Raw genomic sequence first — 22,973 nt, 5'->3', positions numbered from 1 at the left:
TGTGTACTTTGTACGCACGCACTTTTTTTTATAGGGCATACACTTGATTTTTCTAGTGGCGTGAATGTTGCTTCTGTTTCGAGCTCTTCCATTCCTGGATAACTGATACAATGCCCATATCTATGAATTATATCAATAATTTTGCGCGTCTACTCGTTTAGACTTTTCATAGCCATTCCGAGCATAATGTGTTTTGATGTTTATATTTTTCCATTGAAAATACCGTAGACGACGTCTTCACAGAATGACTTGACTTTTGACGGATACACTTAGGATTGTTTTTACGTTTTCGGTTATTACCGGCTATCAAAGTGAAGTAAAACTCCAGTAGATCTTGTGGCACAGATATTTCTCCTTCCTCCAAATTTTTCACAAATATATTATTTGCTAATTTTTTCATTTCAGCTTGCAAGACTGATTTTCTCAATAATAAAGCGGCTTTAAGTAAAATATCATCATCTTTTAGACTTTCAAATAATTGCTGATCAATAGCTACTAAATATTTCGGTGCAAATATTTTTTTATTCTGAATAGTAAATTTTTTTATTTCTTTACCAAATTGTTTTCTAATTTTAGATTCTAAAATGTGTGGTTTGAAGTCCACTTCAACTACTTTCCCATTATTTTCTTCACTTTCTTTGAATAATCCCATATAACTCCGAAAAATAGAAGTCAAAAAGTAACATGATCCTTTTTGAATTATATTTTCTTCTATAAAGGAACATATTTCACCAAAAGCAGCTTGATGTTGTTGACGAAGTTCATGCCAATCAGATTTAGGGTTTTTTTTGTTTGATGAGGCTTTATAAGAGAAATTCAATTGACAGATTTTATGATAATATATTTTGGGATGGGAATAATTTACAATTTTATCAATAAACTCCATATGATTTTCCTTTTGTTCTTTTACTTTAGATAAAAAAACTGTATGGTAACTGGAAATTAGAGGCAATCTGTTAGACTTGTTCTTTTTAGTTTTTTGGTCACAGTATATGCAAGTAAGACTGTTTTGAGTATTACTTACATCAGTATCAACCTCAATATTACTGCCAGAAAGTAAATCAATATTTTCCAGGTGCTCAATATGGTCTTTTACATTTGAAGAAACCGGTTCGACTAACTCAGGTAAAATAGATGGGCTAGGTATTGCTAGAGGGTCCGGTATAAGAATGGTTGTTGAATTAAAGCCTTGAGAAGTAGATGCTTCTGGCTCAATACTTCGTATGTTGAATTCAGCTGCCGTTGAAGATTCTACAGATGAATTTTCAGCAATATTTAATGATTTTCCTGTTGAGGTAGATTTCTCGATTGATTTATTTTTTGGTAAATAGTATTTTTTATTTAACCCTGTAAATGATTTATAACATTGTCTGTGATAACCACTTTTGAATAAATCACCCGGAAAAACAACGCCCCATTTTACGGTACCTATACCAAATTTAGAGTTAATCTGACGTTTTGAAGGGGGTCGAAATCATGTTCAAAGACTCCTTTACATACTAACATCTGAAGCTAATAAAAGCGTATTTATAACACTAACCACTTGTCTGAAGATGGATAGCAAAATCCACTTTGGAATGTCCATTAGCTCCGATAACAACAAAACATCAATGCTATTGATAACGTATGGAGTTCAATACCAAATTTTGAGCAAACAATTGTATTTTTTATTTTGCCATTTTTCTTTACGGTATTTAACCATCTACAACACAAAAACCGTTCTAAAAAGGTTTTTTTTTTAGGGGATTTTATGACCTGGTAACGGAGACCTATAAGTCATGTCTTATTTTAATTTATATTCATATTTTTATGAAAAATGATATTATGGAGTGAAATGAAATGTTTAATTTAAAACATTAATCAACTGGGATGAAATTAAATGAAATGAAATGGGATGAAATATAACCTTAGTAAAATGGTGGTCATTTAATAAGATTTTTTCAGTGGACTTTTTAGAGGATCCCGTGAAGTTAAGTCCAGCGGCTTTGTTTCATTTTCCCACATTTGTGCACTCTCACAGATATTAAACATTAAAACCTGAAGAAACACTAAATAGACAAAATAAAACAAATCACACAACTTCACTCCTCGCGTTCCCGCCAAAAAGTCCTCTAAAAAGGTCAGTTATAAAGGGCTCATAGAATAAAGTCTGGTTAACATTAAAACACAATTTGTTTTATTCGAAAATTTATTATGGAGTCAAATTATATTTATCGTATCACTAATAACAATATTTTAATATACAATATTAGTTTTTTAAATGTATAAACGATTATTGATAACATAACTTTGACTGTAAATCTTAAATTGCATCGATTAAGAAATAATAATGCTGATAGTGTACTCAGTAAAAGTATTTGATTCAAACAAAAGAAAATTATATAAGATTCATTTTAAGAAAACAATCTGACAGTTTTTTTTTTACTTTTACGACAAACTAATATTACATTATTGAACATAATCAAAAATAATCCTAATGAATACACCGTACTGTGGTAAGACGCCAAAGAATGACGAGTCGTAGACAATATTATAGGTACTTTAGATAGAATAAAATTATCCTCACTATTCGAGAAGTGATTAAATTAGAAATATGAATGTCTTTTATAAAAACTATTGTGATAATTTTTAATGATCTAATATACAAGGACAAATGCGATATGAAAACAACATTCAATTGTGACGAAGTAAAGAAAATTTTTGAATTCCAATTTACTGAACGAATTTGTTTAAATCGCAAATCGAAATTCGTAAATACGTTAAAATTAACGCTTTCACTGTAACAATTCTGTTCGTACGTAATTGATGTAAGAAAATAATTGAGAGACGAAAAGTTTTTAGGCAGCGGCTTGGCTCTGCCCCTGGCATTGCTGAAGTCCATGGGCGACGGTAACCACTTAACTTCAGGTGGGCCGTATGCTCGTCTGCCAAAAAAATGTTCAATTTTGTTTGGAATTCAAAAATGGTCGACTTTCACAGCCACCGTGTTCAAAGTGGTCGTTGCAGGTAGATGTATCTGATCCCAGTCTGTGCTTAGATGAGCTTCAGTGTCAGTCGCTTTGATTGTCAGCCCTAGTGATGGAACAGCATTAGCGCAATGCGGTAGGCGGAGTGTGACCGGTCTGAGGAACACTAGTCCTTGCGGACCACACATCACTAGTGGGGATAGCATCGCTTCACCTGTTCAATAAAACATTATTATATTATCTTAGTTAATACCATTGATGTATCATGTTGGTTGCATGGCGTGCCTTGGAAAATACTTATGATGCCCAACAGTGGACTAAAATGGGCTGTTAATGATAATTTTATTTTGAAGATCATAAGCTTGTAGTGCAATAGTGGGTAGGCGATAAAAATTCGAAAATCAATTCTGCTGTTTTTAGGCAGTTGAATTTGTTAAGAATCAAAAAGATTGGACATACTCTTTAAATAAGAATGGTGTAGATTTGGAAACACAACAAAATAAAAACTGAACACACAAACACAAATCGCGACACGTTATGCAGGTTATCCGAAACAAAAGCTAGCCGACAATAAAAAACACATGCAGCATAAACATATTCTAATGACACAATGAAATCCACTAATATACCAGATTCCTTTAACATAAATATTCAAACAGAGAGAACGGAAAGCCAAAAATAATACGTGAATAATTTTTGTACAGTGCCCAAATAAAATACTTGGTTAGAACATACGGTTATTTGGTTAGATGTAGGCAATATAGTCGTTGGCGTCTTCTCTTGTCGATCTCTAAGTACGAATGTAAGTGGTAGAAACTGCACAAATATAAAACATAATGTTAGTTATATATATAAGAATATATATACATATACATCTACAAAAACATAACTTAATAAAATACTGCATTGTGATTGTGAAGATAATTATGTGTGCCAGTGTTTCAACACTCGAATTTAAAATTAATGAAATTACGGAAAATAAAGAAATAGAAATGGTGTTTTTTTTTTAATAAATAATAATGGAAAAGAAAAAGTAATGATTAATAGAGTTATTGTAGGCATAAACATATAATTCATTCCGCATTCCATGCACCATACATACATCATACTAAATCGTGTTACAGAACCGCATATTACGAAGTATACGACAATTGAGTCGAAATTTTTAAACTCTATAAATAATATTATTCCTTGCAATCCCCCAGTGCTTCCAAAAAACAATCCATTCGCAAACATTAAGGCCAATTAGTAGGTGCAGTCTACCACTACAGTGTTTAAACGCGTGCTTCGTTATAAAAGCTTTACCGTTATCCATATCGATTGGTGGTCCCCCCACGCGCTGACTGAGTCGTGGATCTGACACCGTAAAGTAGATCTTTTGCTTGATGCCCGGAGCAATGGCCTTGGGAGGGATTACAAGGGATACGCCCCATTGCCTATCTTCTAAAACGCCACCTTCACTGTCAAATATTCCCCATGTTGTATGCGGACCGTCCGGTTCGATTTGTTGGGTTTTATTGCCAAATTCAGTGCTATCTGATAGCGTTGTCTGCAGAACTGTATTTTGGTTATTTATAATTGTCGTTTCATTTTGACTGTTCGACATGTTTTGTGAATTTTCCTGGCTAGTTTCGGGACTTTTTTCAATTATCTTTTCGCAAAAGGTAACCATCTTATTTTGTTTCGGGGATTGTTCAGACATATCTTGTGATGTATAGGGTGTGCTTTGAGGTTTATTTTCGAAATTCATGCTGCATTCTGACGCATAATGCGTTTCCATAGATGTACTAGATTCATATGGAGTTGGTGATGTAGTTACTTTTAACGCATTAGAAATGTGATCAGCTTTTCCGTGCAATCGAGGGGCGTACATAGCTTCGCCTTTCAGTATGTTCGTTTCTAAATTAAGTGACTTCTCTTTTTCCGCATCTGTTCTAGACTCGGTCAATCTGAGTTTCGAAAAATCAATTTCTTGGAATGTATCTGTTTTTAGTCCGGCTTCTGCTTCGTCTTTTGTCTGATAGACCGGCTCCCGACGAGACAAATGATTAGCATCACTTAATTCATAAGGGCTGCTTCTAGCACTGCTATCTTGTATTTCAGGTTGTATTTCTTTTGTTTCTTGCTGCGATTCATATATGACGCTTTCTTTCAGTTCTCTTTTTGAGACATATAATGGTTCTCTTATTTTCGCAGAATCACTTTCATTAGCCTCCTTTCTCGTTTGGTAAATCATGTCCTTTTTAGCTTGATTTCTTTGTTTTATGATTTCTAACTTTTCTTCTAGCTTTACGCTATAAGTAGAATCTTTGTTTGCTAAAAATGCTGCTTTCTGTGACATGATCTCTTGTTTAGTTACATAGGTGCACTCTGCAGAAGCTGGTCTGACGTCATGTCTATAATCAAATACCTCATTCCTACTACTGTACTGACTGTCAGAACCACTAGATTTCACTTCGGACCTCGTGCTATATGGAGAATCCGTTTGACTGATTCTTGCCATCATCTCTGATCTAGTCGCATACGGTGGTTCGCTCATACATTTACCCATGGGTGTTATCCTTCCTGCGCAACCGACCGGCGTGTGGAATCTACGATCAGGTCGGACGGCGTAAGAACTTTCAGACCACGATGTGCTAGGCGGCGGTTCATAAGTTCTTTTACCATATATCGGTTCCTTAATATATGCAGTCTCCATTCTTTGTTTAAACAGTTCGTCTTTTGTGTTGTATGGAGATTCGGAAAATCTTTGCCGTAGCATTTCTTCTTTAGTGGCGTACGCGCAGTCAGATGTAATTCTTTGTTTTAACAGTTGTTCCTTGCTAGCATAAGGGGCCTCTTTGCATAGGAACTCAGATTGCGACATAATTTCTTGTTTATTAGCATAGGGACTTTCAGTCTGTATTTCGTTTCTTGTCACGTACGCACTCTCTCTCAAGCACTCAGATTTGGAAGCGTAAGGAGGGTCGATTAATGGCATTGGTAGAGTTTGTCGACTTCCGTACGGACATTCAAAGCTTTGATCTGATACTTCTGATCTGCTTGCGTAAGGATTTTCAGATGAAGCATCGTACTGAGAAGTGTATGTCCTCCTTGGTTTAGGAATAGGATCGTAGACGAGACGGTCCTTGCTTTGGTAAACTGGTTCCGGAGGTAGCGGTTGAGTGGGATAGAATGGTTCGTGTTTTATTTGTTGCCGTCTTTGGTAAATGGGATCTATTTTGGTTATCATGTTAAAATTATTAGTTTGGCCATATATACCCCGTCTATTGTATTCTATTAGGGAATTTTGTCTGCGCAATAATGGCGTAACTTTTGGTTCTGTTTCGATATCGCACATCGAATTCTGTCGTCTAAGCGTTTTTAGGACAGGTCTCGCGTCGTAATCCCGTATAGTACATATCGAGCCGTTGCGGTCGTCGCAGAACGAACTCTGTCTTTTAAGGATCGGCTTCAAGACAGGTTTCTCGCACGATGAGGAGTTGCTACGCTGCAACATTTGATTTCTGATTTGCGTGTTTCTCATGTGCGTACTGAAATCGCCGAGATCCGATTTCTCGCGTCTGAGCATCGTGATCTGTGTCGCTTGGTTCCTCTGCTGCAAGTCGCTTTCGCAGAGCGACTTCTGACGTGACACCTTCTGTGAGTTTTTCGTTTTAGAACGGAACAGTTCAAGGACGGCGTTTTTAATGAACGATGGCTTTTTGGATAGTTTCTTTTTAGTTTTTGGCGAGAATGTTTCGTCATGCTCCACGGTCGTATTCAAGGCGTCAGATGAACTGCGGAAACCCACAACCAAACACCTACTTAGTTGGTTTTGTTTGTTTGTTTGTTATACATATTTTTTAATTTGAAATTATTACACGAATTCGGAGCACAGAATGATTATTCAATACTGATCGAACGAAAGTATTATATGTATTTTAACTACGTGAGATTTTTAATTTTGCGATGGACAACACTAAAAAGCATATTGAAATAATTGTCGAAGTATGTATACAGATATGTGAAAAGATACAAACTGAAAATTTAAAAAAACAAAAACACGTACTTAATAAATATGAAAAAATATTATCTAGAGGATATGTGTCATGTGTATTAAAGGGAAAGAAGAATCGAGAAGCAGGATAAAAGGACGAAGACAATATAGTTCAATATGCTTCTATTAAAACATCAAGTTGCACTAAAATGCAGACACGCACTGCCAATAAATTTATTAAGAATTAAAAAAAAAACAACACTAAATACTCTAAATGTTAAAAGATATTTTTTAAAAAAATTATCAAGTAATAATAAATCTTACGCCCGCATATAATGAGAGATATGTTACAGTAAATACGTGTAAATCGTTCGTAAACCAAAAATACCATAAACTAATGCTGAGGCCCCGGACAAGACATTGTTAGTCGTTTGTGAAGCGATCGGTGTTTGCATGTTAGGGCAAATTGCGTAAGGGCTGGATTCGAAATTGAATACGAACCTAATCATATTCTTAAACATGCAATTCTTAATTATACCGTAGAGTAAAAGGCTGTTTGGTTAAAGCGACATTTTTGCAACTTTACAGAAGGACCATTAAAAGTTTAAAATTTAGGAGAAATATCATAACAAAAAAACTTCTGCAGCTATTTGAAATGGATTAAACTTAATTGAAGTTCAATTAAAAACATCGAACTGTTGATGTTAAATAACAAAATAAAACAGACCTTTAATTACAAAGATAATTAATGTCGCGTGTTAATCAAATCAAATCAATTTTTTTTTTATTCAACATAAATGAAAGTACATACTTGTTGAACGTCAAAAAGAAATACCGCCAATTCACAAAAACTAGCCTCCGTCCTGAGAAGAACTGGCAAGAAACTCAGCAGGTGTGTTTTTTTTTAATATTTTTTTTTTTTTTAATATTAATTTTTTTTTTCATTTTGATCGTCGCGAAACTTCGCTTAAACAAACTAGCCCTTTCGCTCTTCGACATGTAAAGTGAAATGTAACAGGACTCGGTATTTTTGTACAAAAGCGTTCTCGTGTGACCTACCTCAAGTTGTGCATGTGTTGAGGTTTTCTGTACAGTTCAAAAGCTGAGCCGCGTTGCTCGCGGCTTCCTGCTAAATCTGCGTAGATTATTCAATATTTATTTCGGTTATATCTTTATTGTTTTTTTTTTTAATGTTTAGATGGGTGGACGAGCTCACAGCCCACCTGGTGTTAAGTGGTTACTGGAGCTGGACAGTAAAATCTGATGTCACTAAATCAGTTTTTCCTGTACAAAGAGATGCATTGATTGCATAAATCTAAGGAAGGACTCTGACAGACATTAACCATCTCAGTCTGTAGTCGAGGCTAGAGAATTCAAGATGATATATACAATAAATAGCACGTTGGGTACAATCGTTCACATAAAACATATTATTAAATCTTTTTTTTTTATTGCTTTGATGGGTGGACGGGCTCGCAGCTCACCTGGTGTTAAGTGGTTACTGGAACCCATAGACATCTACAACGTAAACGCGCCACCCACCTTGAGATATAAGTTCTAAGGTCTCAGTATAGTTACAACGGCTGCCCCACCCTTCAAACCTCCTCATACATTCGTTTTGAGTCGACGATAACACTTTATTTATTTATTTAAAAAAAAGTACTGCAACATCACAAACATTTAACATTGAAAATAACTTAAACTATTTCATTTATGACCTGATGCATGTGACAATAATGACGTACATAACATTGGCAATTCATCGGCTCAAAGAGGGAATACAATAAAAAAAAGAAAAGAATACCTAATCTATATATATAAAAGAAAGTCGTGAACGTTACACTATTTATAACTCAAGAATGGCTGAACTGATTTGGCTGAAAATTGGTGAGGAGGTAGCTTAGAACCAGGAGAAGGACATAGGACACTTTTTATCACGTTCCCGTGGGACGCGACATAAAACGCGGTATAACAAAACGCAACTGATATGGAATAACAAAACGCAACTGACAGCTAAACGTAATGTAGTCTATGGTTAATTATAGTAGAATTTTGAAGTTGACCGGTTGATGTGTTTGAAATAAACTGTGTGGCGGAACACAGTTCGCCGGGTCCGCTAGTAAAAACATAAAACACTTATATGTAGGACTCACCGATGAGGTGAGGGTTATGCGGCAGGTTGATGCCGCGGTGGTGGGATGGGGGCCCGGAGTACGGCGGCGACTGTGGCGGCATCTGACCACCGTACATATTTTGCTACGGACACACGTAAAAGTTCTTTTTACATAGATCCCCAAATTTCGTTCGATTATCAACTACCTACATATTTACTCGGGACGACTCGACAGTTTAATTATTAAATTAATTTTTTATTAAAATTTATTTTAATTTTGACATTTATTAAGTATGTTACTTAACATCTAAATAGCACTTGTTTAATGTGCCCGACAAAATAAAACTTTTTTAAACATATTATTATCCGCAACACGCTTCGTCAGATTATAAATTAAAATTAATTTAATTAAATGGCAGAACATTTTGAAATTGTTATTGAAAGTATCAAGAAAATAATTACATTCTGAAATATACATCGTAAAATACAATATAAATACGACAGTATTCATAAAAAATTTCACCCCTCGATATTATGTTCTAGATCAAGGATGAGCAACGTGCGGCCTGAATGGCATTTCTAAAATTTAATTTATTTTGTTGACTTTCCCCCATCAATTCGCTTTTCTGTTCTTTTCTTGTTTATTTTTATCTTGCATTAAAGATTTTTTTTTTCAGTTATATTTTTTTTTAGTTTTATAAGTTTCATAAATTATTAATCAATGTGCGGCCCGCCATAAAAATTAAAATTTACATTTGCCAATTGATTACAAAGGTTGCTCGCCCTTGTTCCAAATTCTTCTTAAGTTTCTTAGATAGTAACGCCATCTACAATTCGAGGAACATAACTAGCGTTGTTGATATGTTACCTGGGGGTAATTGTGGTTGTGGGGGCGGTGCGAGGGCTGCGACAGAGAGTGCTGGTGCGAGTAGTGCGAGCCGCGACCGGCGCCCGGGGACGGCGGCCGGACCGGCTCCGTGCTCTGTGACCGGAACACATCGAGTCAGACGTGTGTGACGAGGCTTATCGACCGCGCGGGTGGGTTGGGGGGAGGGGGGTATACGAACGTAGCATCGTATTCGTACATACGGTGCTATAACATCACTTATGCAAATTATGTAATCTTAGAATTTGAGAAAAAATTTAAAATTCAACATCTTATTATTATGAAATAAAATGATATTACTTAAGCATCTCACTAAGAATTAATATTATAAAATTGGATTTTCTCAAACTCAGTTCAGTTATAACAAGAATTGCATGAGTGACATTATAGTATTGTGCAATATAATTGTTGCAAAGTATGACTGCACGCCACCCTTACTTGTGTGAGTGACCAATCTGTGCTTAGATGAGTGGACGAGCTCACTCACAATGTTAAGAGATTAGTGACGCCCATAGAAATCTACAACGTAAATTCCGCCACCCACCTTTGAAATATGAATTATATGGTCTCAGTATACTGCCCCACCCTTGAAACCGAAACGCATTACTGCTTCACGGCAGAAATAGGCAGGGTGGTTGTACCTACCCGCGCGGACTCACAAGACGTCCTGCCACCAGTAAAATGCACTGGTTTATGGTACTCACCCCGTTCCTCGGGTGCATGCCGCTGTCCGGGGGCCGGTAGTGTTTGGGTTTCGGTGGCGGCACAGGCTTGTACGGGGGCACGGGAGCGGCTCCTCTTTGGTTGTAATCTGCTTGAGATGCCGAATTCGTTCGCCCGCTGCTGTTTGACAATCGAGTGATAGAAAATATTATTACATATTTGTGTACTGTATAAAGTACAACAGTATTGATTCGGTCACCGTCCTCGCCGAACCCGTCGCTTGCGACGAAGGTCTCGACGAGTAAATTAACCCACAGACACAGCCCACTGAGTTTCTCGCCGGATCTTCTCAGTGAGTCGCGTTTCCGATCCGGTGGTAGATTCCGCGAAGCACTGCTCTTGCTAGGTCCAGTGTTAGCAACTTCCGGTTTGAGCCCCGTGAGCTCACCTACACATTACGGTGAAGCTGAAATAGCCTCTCAAGGCTATCAGCATAAGTGGGGAAAAAATGTATTGATTTCTCCGACAAATCCTTAGCATGTAGGGTTGTTGCAAAAATAAAATAGGGTTGTTCGTTAAAACCCATATGGATGCCTCAGTAAGTCATCGCTATTTAGGTTTTTTTTTTATGTGAATCATCTATAGACTTTAAAACTGATTGCTGGTGTGGCGACGCATGCCGTGGCGACGCGCTATGTTAAATTATACACATATATACTGTGTGTACAGTGTGTTGACGCGTCACGTTGCACAAGCGACTGTTTCTTAATATCAACATTTTATTTTTCATTATGCCTAATGAATTTCCTATCGTAAACCATTTATGCATCTATTCCTATTCAAAATAATATCAATGTTTCACATATTATTATGTCAAGCCTTCCCGCGAAAGGAACTCGCGAGCAAATTTTGAACGTCCGAGTGCTCATTGAGAAATTTCGCGAGTTTAACAAGCCTCTGGTGCTATGCTTTATAGATTATGCGAAGGCGTTTGACTGTGTTCGGTGGAGTAGCATGTTTGATGTGTTGATTGATATGGGCGTTCCTTCTCATCTCACACTACTGATACGGAATCTGTACCTTGATGGTTCTTGCTTCGTGAAACTGGATAATCGAGGATCTAAACCCTTCCATACAGAACGTGGAGTACGTCAGGGCTGCATTCTGTCACCCAAATTATTTAATATCTACGGCGAATACATAATGAGAAGAGCACTTGAAGGCTGGAATGGCGATATTTCCGTGGGCGGTGAAACACTCACGAACCTGAGATACGCTGACGACACTACCATGCTTGCATCAGATGAGGAGGAAATGGCAATTCTGCTGAACCGTGTGGAAGAAGAAAGTGCTAAACTCGGTCTTAAAATCAACCACTCCAAGACCAAAATAATGATAATAGATAGAGCGCAACTTCTTCCACGTTCTGATGCACTCAGTGGCTACGAGAAAGTAGCAGAATTCATATATCTTGGGTCGCAAATAACATCCGAGGGTGGCTGCATGGGGGAGATACGCCGAAGATCCGGAATGGCTAAAAGTGCGATGGCCAATCTCAGGAAGATATGGAAAAATCGTAGCATCCGATGTAAAACCAAAGTGCGCTTGGTGCGGGCACTGATCTTTCCCATATTCCTCTACGGGGCGGAGACATGGTGCATAAAAAGCCGGGATATCAAAAAGATCGATGCCTTTGAAATGTGGGTGTGGCGGAGGATGCTGCGAATACCGTGGACTGCCATGCGAACAAACGAGTCCATTCTAAGGCAGCTAGACATCCGAAAAAGGCTCTCTTCCATCTGCCGGGAACGTGTTATGAGCTTCTTCGGACACATCATGCGGTCTCCCAGACATGAATTAGAGAAGCTCATAATTACGGGTCGAATAGAAGGCAAGCGCGCCGTGGGCAGAACACCAGCCAGATGGTCAGATCTGGCAAGAGAAGCACTCGGTGGTAGTCTGTACCATGCAGTCCATGCCACCCATGATCGGGTGCATTGGAAGTACATCGCATGTGGTCGCGATCCTCAGTAGTGAGGGAACGATATAGAAGTAAGTTCCCGCGATGGCTAATTTTTATTATCAATTGTCAATGTAACTGATCCAGGCTAAATGTTCGTGTAATGTGTGGCCGTAAATTAAATAAAAAAATAGAAGTGAAAGTTGCTATAGCTAAAAATAAATATTTCAGTATCCGTTACATGACATTATGATCAAGATGATAAAAACACGTACCTATATTTAGCGTGGTCGTTAGTTGGTACGTTCGGTAGTGAAGGTCCACGGGCGTGCATGGGCGCGTGCGGACTGTGCCCATTCATGGGCGGCGGACGATTCTGTTGTGGACTCCTGTATTCTGGGGGCCTGCTTTAAATCGCAAAACAAAATCAGAAGTTGCTCTTAACAACAAACTTAAAAAATATTACACACTAGTGTATGTATTTGACACACACACGTATATTATTTGTTTATTGTTAAACTTTTCTTATTGCTGATAATCTGTGGTCAAATTGAGAATAGATTAAACAATATTTGTCTTTATTAATATTTGTCTAAAGTGTAGTCTTGCCGAAATCTATGATTATAGCAGTATAATAATCTTTGACTATGGAATCATAATAGTGTACAAACTTTTAAATTCAATTAATTATAGTCGAATCTCGACTACCAGGGGACCACTAGTTTCAAATAATTATAGTCGAACTTCGACTACCGGTGACAATTAGTTTCAATTATTTATAGTCCAATTTCAACTACCAGAGATCACTGGTTTCAAATAAGTAGAGTCGAATTTCGACTACCGGAGGACCACTTGTATATATATATATATATAAATACCTGTAATTGTTCTCAGGGCCCCTATAATCCAGTGAGTTGTGTTCGTGCGAGTTCGAGTTCCTGTGCGGGCTCTGTGTGGCCATCGCAGCCGGGTTCGGTGGAGGTGGCGGCTCCATTTTACTGGTAAAATTGACAGAGCAATTCAAAGGTTTTAGCAGCAAACTTGACAACAACACAAATGACGTTTTTAACACTAAACATACCATAACGGGTCAAATGACCAAGTTTGAACTTTAACTCTTTCTTACCAATTAATTTACAATTATTATACAATTTTTTGTTTTTGTTAATTTTGAGTAATACTTGTCATATACCGTAATCTACCCGCTACGATAGAAATAGGTACCAGTAAGTATTGATGTGATTAGTTTTAATACCGAGCGTGCTTTAATTAACGCGATTTTAATATTGTTACGCCGGTAAGAGTAACGCCATCTGTCGCCGAATAATCGAACGAACGTCGCAGGATCTAGTAGCACCTAGAACGCTCGAGAAATACAACGCCATATATTGTCAGATAGCGGAAACACACAATACTAGACTTTTCTGGAATATTCTCGATGATTCTAGGGATTTCGTCTCGACTATAAAAGTTTTGCAGAGATGGCACTTCTCTAATCAGTCTAATCAGTCAGTCAATAATAGGAACTACTCGAAGCGAAACAGCGAACGGATCCCTGACGCGAAGCGGAAGAAGCGAATTGATAATTTTAAAATGTGTTTGAAGTGTTCTAAGTGCTAAAACAGTGTTAACTTGTACTTAGGGACTTTTTTTTATTTATCCCGAACCCCAGCACGTAACAATAGCTTGGCCTGTATGTATAGATGTAATGAAATCTTTGGTTTTTGAACGTAATTTTCACAGACTTCAATACGTCCCATTAAGTTGAAAATTTTGCACACGCATCAAGGATCAATAATTTTATTAGTTTGGCCTTATAAAATATGAAATGTTTCCAGTTACAACTATACGTAATCGATTTTTTTTTAAATCTTAATTTTATAACCATCGCTTTGGCAAGTCGATGTCCCGTAATGTAACGTGTGCTAAACTCGCAAGGTCAAGGACCGCATTTGTTTCAGCCCAGACGTGATTTACGTGAATTTTGTGATAACAATTGTCAATTATGATAATCAGAATACAGTATAGCTTTTAGTAGTAAAAAATTTTTTTAATAATAAATTCAACAAATTATTCTTGTTCATTTATTTACACGGCATAGAAATAAACAACCATGATTTTTCTTTCCATTGTTTCGGCTGCGCAAACATCTGCCTCTAAGGCTTGAAATAAAAATAAAAACTCTGTCTTATCTTATAGATCAGATAAAGATGTATACGTCGATTTGATTCCAAGTTAAATCTGAAAGTGCTTATTCTCATGATTTATCTAATTACATAAGCGGGTAATCCAGCCCACTGAGTTTCACGCCGGATCTTCTCAGTGGGTCGCGTTTCCGATCCGGTGGTAAATTCCGCGATGCACTGCTCTTGCTAGGGCCAGTGTTAGCAACACTCCCGGATTGAGCCCCGTGAGCTCACCTACAAGTTCGGTCAATAACCCCTCGAGGTTACTAGAATAGGAAAAAAAAATAACACGATTTATTAAATCGCATAAGCGGGTACTCACATGGAAGGCGGAGGTGCAACTTTGAGATCGTCCGGTGCGTTAGGCGGCAACCGGGAACCGATCCCCGCACCATTGTTCGATGAACTGTATTCGTATGAGGGTGTGCCGTCGTATGAACTCTGCTGTTGAAAGACATTACGTTTGAGAAAAAACACGAGATGATCGTAACTAAGCCCATTCATTCTCCTGCCCTTCTCCCGGTCACCTGGGGTCGGCGCAGCATGTTTTCTCCTTCCATACTCTTCTATCATATACCATTTCTTCGCTCATTCCCCTCTTACCCATATCGTCTTTCGCGCAATCCATCCATTTCTTCTTAGGTCTATCTCTTCCTCTATATCATACCACATTCATAGTTGACATTTTCTTACCAACCTCATTTTCATTTCGTCTCATCACATATCCATACCATCCCAAACGCGCACTTCTCAGCTTCTCTAGCCCTGGTGCTCTTCTTTTTATTCCTTCTCAAGTTGCTCTAAGTTTTGGCAAAAAAAATTATGACCGGCCGCCTGCGTACCGTCAACCCTCCTTGGGAATGCTTTTGTTGACCGGGCCGAGGTTTTATTGGCCTTCTACGACACCCATGAGTTATGTTTGGGTTGGGGGTATTCTTAGGCGCCCACCACACGCACAAGCCATTAGTGGATATTTAGAAGTGCCATTGTACTTATCGAAGGATAAAAAGAGCTTTGTTTTAAGGGATATTTCAGTTAATACGCAATATTTATCTTAGAAATTAAATGTTTTATTTGGTATTAGTATCAACAATACGATATTTTCGTGCACAGGTATAATGAAGCTTGTCTAAATGTCATGACAATAGTCAAAGCAAAGTAAGAGTATTATTACAGTCTAGTGAAAAATGACAATAGCAGAATTACTTGACTCTCAATTGTTATACCGAATTTACGGTGATTCATAATAGGTATTTGCATTTATTATAAATAATATTAAAATGAATCGTGGATATGGAATATTATTAATATTAATTAGAAAATACCGCGTAACGAATTGGAATGTGTCTTGGAAATATCTTGTAGTGGACAATGAAGCTTGTGACGTCATATAGCTTACTCTCTTTTAAGTGTTTAAAAATTACCGCCACCAACTTTATATTGCTAATATAGTAATTTCTGGACGATTCGATATTTTTTTTTGGTTTTGAAAAACACGTCTTCAAAAAGAATAGTTTAGTTAACAGCCCTAATACTACGCTAGGGGTCAAAGATTCTAATAAAATATTAGGGTCACTTATTAGAAGAAAAAAATATCACAACCTCATAGATATTGTTGTACATACCATTGCAACATACCTGCAATATTTTTATATTTTCCAGAATTTCTGTAAATTAAACGGTTGTCTGGAAGAGATCGCTTTTAGCGATAAGACCGCCTATTGTACAAATGTATCTGCTTTTTTGATTGTTTTTTGAATGTAAATTGTGTTTTGGTGTGCAATAAAGTGTATTCTCTCTCTTTTTCTTTCTCTCTCTCTCTCTACTGTGAACTTAATTTAAACTCACTGGGTTGCCAAGATGCCTATGCCTATCCAAGGATCCTTGGCTTTGAGTGGGCTGAATGATCATGCTAGTCGGACGCGCAGTGTACGTTGAATTTTCATCACTTCCGGGGTCTTTGGCTGGACCGAATAGACGCTCTTGGGCGCTTGGACGATTGTTCTAATTGGAAAGAAATTGACGTTAGCATTTTAACTACATATTTTGACTTTTTGGCGGGAACGCGAGAAATGAAGTTGTGTGATCTGGTTTGTTTTGTCTATTTAGTCTTTCGTCAGGTTTAAATGTGTAATAAACGGTGGTTTATTAACTGTTTAGTATCTGTGAAAGTGCACGAATGTGGGGAAAATGAAACAAAGCCGCTGAACGTAACTTCTCGGGTTCTTCCAAAAAGTTAACTGAAAAAATTTCAGTAAATGACCACCATTTTACTGAGATTATATTTCATCCCATATCATCTCATCTAATTTCATTTAATTTAATGCCAATTGATTAATAAGTTTCCTTTATTTTTATTATTCATAAACTGTAAATAATTAAAAGGGCGAATTATAAAAATGTTATTTTTTTTATTGCCCTTGTAGGCAGACGAACACACGGCCCACCTGATGGTGAGTGGTTACTATCGCCTATGGACTTCAGCAATGCCAGGGGAAGAGCCAAGCCGCTGCCTACCGAAAATACTAATTGACGCTGGCTAATGTCCAACCGTGGCGGAGCCAAAAAATAATGATAAAGAACTACATATTTACAAAACCCCTAACCATTAGTATGAAATAATAAGAAATGTTTGTGATTCCTGTCGAGAATTGTATGAATATTATATAAAAAAATATAATAATAATAATAATATAATAATAAATTGAGGGTATTTTTCGAAAGCATTTAAGAATTTGTATTTTAAGATTGATATTGATATTTACTGGTGGGTTGTGTCGAAGTGAATGCGGCGGTCGTCCCGGAGGCGGTGCCGGTAGGAGCACTCCTCCTGCCGGTCTGGTTATGGGACCGCCACGCGGAGGCAATTCTGGAACTGACAAATTATACACCCTCGTGATCCTGATTATGTTACAGACAGGAATAACGTTGTTTCTGGTTTTGAACTGAGCAAAGACATAATAATTATACAGAAAAAATATAAATAAATACGTACTTAACAAATGTTCACGATTGACTACCACGGTGAAGGAATAACATCGTGTAATAAAAATCTAACCCGCAAAATTAGAATTGCGTAATCAATGGTGGGTAGGACGTCTTGTGAGTCCGCGCGGGTAGGTACCACCGCCCCGCCTATTTCTGCCGTGAAGCAGGAATGCGTTTCGGTTTGAAGGGCGGGGTAGCCGTTGTAACTATACTGAGACCTTAGAACTTATATCTCAAGGTGGGTGGCGGCATTTACATTGTAAATGTCTATGGGCTCCAGTAACCACTTAACACCAGGTGGGCTGTGAGCTCGTCCACCCATCTAAGCTATAAAAAAAAACGAAAATCAATTGTTATTGCACATAAATCAAATGATGCGCTAGTTTTTTTAAGGGATTTTATGACCTGGTAAGAGTACTAAGGTACTACCTGGTAACTAAGACATTTAGGTCAAGTCTTATTTTAGGAGGACAATGATCTCGATGGACACCTTTGTCTTGCATTGCGCGTTTTTATTTACTGCGTGATTATTTTAACGTTATGTTTCTAAATGAGTGACGTTGTAATTAATGTCTGAGCACCGGTAACACCGGTTTGATCGTGGACCTTCTGACCATATAAAGCAATAAAACAAACTTTTCTCTCGCCAATGCTAAGAAATGATTTATAACTGGCTTTTAAGTACTTCAAGTTACCTGTTCCATATAATGGCGAGTGCGGGGGCGAATGTGTCATAGGACTGCACTGGTACGGAGGTGCGTCATTGGGTCCCATATTGTGACTCATTTGGCTGTGATTTTGACTATTTGTCTGACCATTGCCGTTGGCAGCGAAACCGTACTTGCTGTCTCCGTAGCCACTTTGCTACAAAATAAGAGGCTTGAATTGATATATTTAGCGCGACATACGGCATTTCAGAAGTGCATCTTAGTAAATAGTGCTCGATTCATGCATTCCTGTCTTGATTAAGGTCCAAATAATACCAACCGTGTAAGGAGGTGGCACGGCGTCGTTCATATGGTTCATGTCTTCGTCGCGATCCAAATTATCCTGAGTTGTCGCTATGGAGGGATCCGAGGAAGACTTCACTAGTCTCGGAGCGGGTGGAGGACTAACTTCCAAATCGCTTTCAGGACTTGAAGCATACGAGAGTCTGTTCTCGGTACTCGACGACATTGAAAACAAAAAGTCGTCGGAGAGAGGCTCCGGTCGCTGTTCCCGCCAAGTCGCCATTTTGAGCACGTCCGCCATTTTGTGTCAGCGTCCAATAGGGTGGGTTATGGAATGGGGTGAAAACAATGAATGATCGCGTTTAAACACATCACAAAAAAAAGACAAGATTTTAGCGTCTTGTGAATGATTAATGAATTTAATTTTAATTTGATAGTTTACACACCTCTGATCAAAAGTAAAGCCAAATAAAAATACACATTTAGAAAAAAGGCTCGTTCTCTGTGAATATTTATTTTTGTTTTATAAGCTTTAAATTTGATCAGATATAGAGGGAAGTGGATTTGTACACTGGTCACTAAATTATTAAATTTACAAAATAAACACACGCTTTTAAAAAAAAACCAAACACCGCTAATTTTCATAGAAATAAAAAACTGTTAAGTGAAGCAAAATTATAAGCTTGATAAACCAATATCATTAATCACTATTTATAAGAAAGAAAGAAAAAGTTATATAAATATATAGCAAAATACAAATACCAAATTCTTTTCGTTACTTGTGCAATATTTAAAGGATGTGTAGCTGAACCTAGACATAGCCTAAGTGTTGTTCTGAAATAGGTTTACCAAAAGCAGCCACGACGTCTTTTTCTGCCCCAGACCTATTGTCTTTCTCGTCTTTTTCCAACTCTTCAATTTTAAGAGTAGGTAAAGACAGATTTCTGATTTTGTTCAAAGATCTTTCCGAGACCGTCGGCAGAGTTCTTACCTCACTGAACCTCCCAGAGTTTAGCGTCGGTTTAGCTCCACATTTGCAGTTCGGAATTCTGCATATTTGTCTTAAAGGTTTGTCTGAGCTTTTGTAAGAATCTGGCATTTCCTTTTGAAGCCTCGCTTTCCATTCGGGAATTTCGTTAGAACTTTCGTTTTCGGTTACAAAAAATGAAGCTGGTCTATATTGGTCCGACATGGTCGGAACAACTGATGACGGTCTTTGAAAATTGAGCATGGCAGGCTTGTTACTAGTTTCAAGAACACTATACGGTCTAAACGCATGCGGCTGAAGGGAGCTGCTTCTTGTGTAGCACTGAAGCTCTGAGCTGGCATTTAATGACGACTTCAACTTAGGTGTGGATTTTTTTTTAAGAAGTCTTTCGTCGTAATGGTAACTGGTCAATGTATGTCTATTTTTGTTAGGCATGCTATATACATTATTAGGCGTGCAAGGTGCTAAAGTCTCAGCGTAATAGTAAGGCACTAGATGATTCCTATTAGCGTCATACAAATGATCGTGAAGTTTAGTATTTGTGAGAGGCAGGCTGTGGGGTGAACTTATGGGGCGATTAGAGGACTGTTGGTACGTGTTTATGGGATAGGATATGGGATAGAATGCCGGATAAGGAGACGGCGGTATTGGGAAGTATATGTCCGACACCATTTCAATGTGCTACGCGAGACAGAACAGAAATGTTTTGTTAATAAATTTATATTATGATGCTTCCAAAACGTGGATGTCACAGAATGACTGTTACTTAATTTTTTTGCGCATCCACGTTTTGCCGTTAAAGACATACATACATACAAGAAATAATATAGAGAAACACATTTACCGGATGCACCTTTACCAAGCTACCACCTCGAAGCGTGATGGCATCTACTGTTTTAATAAACAAATACATTAAAATGATGATGCATTTCCCCTATCAATACGTTCCACATCGATATCCAGTCACAACCAAGGAAACAAATACTTAAGTAATGCATTACTTTATATATTAAAAATATATAAACTATATTAAAAATATTCGTAAAGAGCTGAAATATGTTATTTATTTTTATAGAAATCGCACTGACCTTTGTCTCCGACACCCATAGCTGTTGCTGTTGGGTCCTTTGTATCAATTCTACAAGCTTGCTGAACCACGTGTTCTGGTTAGCCTCGCTCAATGTTACTGTGTGCGTAAAAACATGTCCCCATACTCTCTCCATATGTTGGCACTGTTCTAGAAGCTTCTTCGATGATTTATGGGCTGATCTGTAAAATCGAATTATTATTAATAGTATATTTTATTTGTAATTATCTGTTAATACTCTCCTACTCTGTATGGTAGCGCAGGACTGGACATTATGGCCAATATTGGGGAAGACCAAGGTCCAACAACCATTTGTAAATGAATAGTGATAAAGATGATTTTTTGTATAATCTGATGTTATATGTTCTCCATGGATTTATTTTATAATCTAACTAGCGACCCGCCCTCGCTTCGCTTCGGAAACATTAAAACACACATGAAACAAAAAAAAAAATTAAAAGAAAATTAAAAAAAGTAGCCTATGTTCATCAGGGACAATGTCGGCTTCTAATGGAAAAATAATTTTTCAAATCGGTCCAGTAGTTTCGGAGCCTATTCGAAACAAACAAACAAACAAATCTTTCCTCTTTATAATATTAGTATAGACAATATTTAAAATTAGCCTTGACTTCATCACAATCAGATTATTCAACTCACTTTGGTAATCCCGATCTCAGTTGTTTGATAATATGTTTGTTGTCGGCTTTCAAAAATATAACGATGGGATAGAACTGTGCATAGTTCAATCTGTCGACCGCATTTGGAGTAATGTCTAAGAGGGCGTGTTTCCCTCTCTCCATAATATTCCTAATGCTTGATAATCGGATTATTCCTGCCGATTTTGTTTTACTGTCCTCCAAGGAGCTGTCCATTTCTGAAAAGAATTAATAAACTCAAGTTGATTTAAGCGAGCGCTTTCATCAAATACCTCTGCGAATTGTAATACGTAAGTTTCAGGTTATATACAAATAAGTATAGTGAATTTAATATTTTTTTTGTATTCGTGTGCATAAAAGACATCGATTTTGAATAACAATAGGTAAATTATGTATTACATTAAAATTTTTAATTTTTTCTTTACACACTTGGATGATATCATAGTATTCGAATTTAGGGATTACCATGGAGGCGAGTTTAATAAGTACTAATGATTAATTTCGCTTACTTGGTGATGAGAATTTATCAGGATTTTCAGTAAGCAGCCGTTCTCTGGCGATATCTGAAACGGCTCCTAAAACTATAACTGGCCGTATGAAGCCTGGCTGTTTTAACACTACACGCTCGTATGCTGGGAATTTACTAATGCTATCAGACAGCACCACTTCATCCCAATGCTCCTGAAAAATCAATCACAAATAAATTTTCATACTCTTACTTTGTACCTCGCTGAAACCATTATTAAAAAATAAATTACTACTTTGACGATTTGAGATTCAGCATATCTAATCCAGTAATAATTACTTACGTTGTATTATTTTTTTACGTAAATATAACATATACAATTTTGTCATAATAGTTTTTAACCTTCCAAACCTAAATTTCACTAAAGTTCTGATAGCATTTTATTTTATAAGAGAATATATTTTAAACACTATGCATTCTATCCTTTTCTAACCTTTCCGAGGCTCTTGCTTCGCCTATGCGTAGATCGTCGCCTCCTAAAGAAATTGCTCTTTCCATCATTTCCTGACATTTCCTTCTTCGTCGCATTGAACTGTGCTGTAGCTAGCTCTTCAGCACGCGCCTTATTAGGTATTGTCCCTTTCTGGACTTCTTGATTATTTCGGCCTAGTATCAAAATCAGAAAATTAGATTTTATTCAATATTTTATAAATTGATAAGTCGTTTTTTTAATGGGGCAGGAGAGTAAACGATTCCCGACTTATAATTTAGTAACTGCTTGTAAAGCTAAATTTTCCAGAAGGAGCTCACCTATCCGATAAACTTGCCACGCTCCAACAGTGCCGTTATGTAAAGTATCAACGACGTGGAAGACATCGCCGCAGCGAAAAGACATTTCCCCATCAGTCGGTTCCGTGTAGTGGAAATGAGTTTTTACGTGAAATGAATCACCCGCTGTAATGAAATAATATAGTTTAAGTAAGACCAGCTGAATTGTAAATGAATGTGATTCTTATGAATATATCCGAAAATATATGGAAATTAATAAATATTAATGAAAAATTCATTTTTCAAATTCATATTAA

The 22,973-nt window shown here is 37.3% G+C and overlaps 1 protein-coding gene and 1 long non-coding RNA gene across 22 annotated transcripts in view; one reads left to right on the top strand and one right to left on the bottom strand.

Moving 5' to 3' along the window:
* Positions 1-2,170: 2,170 nt before the first annotated feature.
* LOC101738587 (tight junction protein ZO-2) overlaps positions 2,171-22,973 on the bottom strand; it is a 128,503-nt gene continuing 107,700 nt past the window's right edge. For 5 of the 21 annotated variants that reach the window (XM_012694830.3, XM_012694834.4, XM_021351409.3 and 2 more), the window contains 18 exons: positions 22,699-22,842; positions 22,382-22,554; positions 21,932-22,103; positions 21,424-21,640; positions 20,768-20,948; positions 18,729-18,953; positions 18,437-18,605; positions 17,519-17,628; positions 16,602-16,757; positions 15,076-15,197; positions 13,446-13,565; positions 12,843-12,974; positions 10,649-10,787; positions 9,927-10,040; positions 9,099-9,201; positions 8,005-8,080; positions 4,272-6,745; positions 2,171-3,180 (listed from right to left, as the gene is read on the bottom strand). In XM_012694830.3, the coding sequence (XP_012550284.1) occupies positions 2,957-3,180; positions 4,272-6,745; positions 8,005-8,080; positions 9,099-9,201; positions 9,927-10,040; positions 10,649-10,787; positions 12,843-12,974; positions 13,446-13,565; positions 15,076-15,197; positions 16,602-16,757; positions 17,519-17,628; positions 18,437-18,605; positions 18,729-18,953; positions 20,768-20,948; positions 21,424-21,640; positions 21,932-22,103; positions 22,382-22,554; positions 22,699-22,842 (5,051 nt within the window). In that variant the 3' untranslated portion in view covers positions 2,171-2,956. The remainder of the gene's footprint in view (positions 3,181-4,271; positions 6,746-8,004; positions 8,081-9,098; positions 9,202-9,926; positions 10,041-10,648; positions 10,788-12,842; positions 12,975-13,445; positions 13,566-15,075; positions 15,198-16,601; positions 16,758-17,518; positions 17,629-18,436; positions 18,606-18,728; positions 18,954-20,767; positions 20,949-21,423; positions 21,641-21,931; positions 22,104-22,381; positions 22,555-22,698; positions 22,843-22,973) is intronic. The other 16 variants (XM_012694835.3, XM_062669432.1, XM_062669433.1 and 13 more) reach the window with 13 other exon arrangements.
* Positions 13,437-22,950, top strand: LOC134199167 (uncharacterized). The gene is made up of 2 exons (XR_009973534.1): positions 13,437-13,568; positions 22,688-22,950. It is a non-coding gene; the product is annotated as an uncharacterized LOC134199167 (long non-coding RNA).

Source organism: Bombyx mori, chromosome 7 (assembly GCF_030269925.1).
Source record: "Bombyx mori chromosome 7, ASM3026992v2".
NCBI lineage: Eukaryota > Metazoa > Arthropoda > Insecta > Lepidoptera > Bombycidae > Bombyx > Bombyx mori.
The sequence above is the reverse complement of the archived record's forward strand: the minus strand, read 5'-3'. Positions and strand labels throughout refer to the sequence as shown.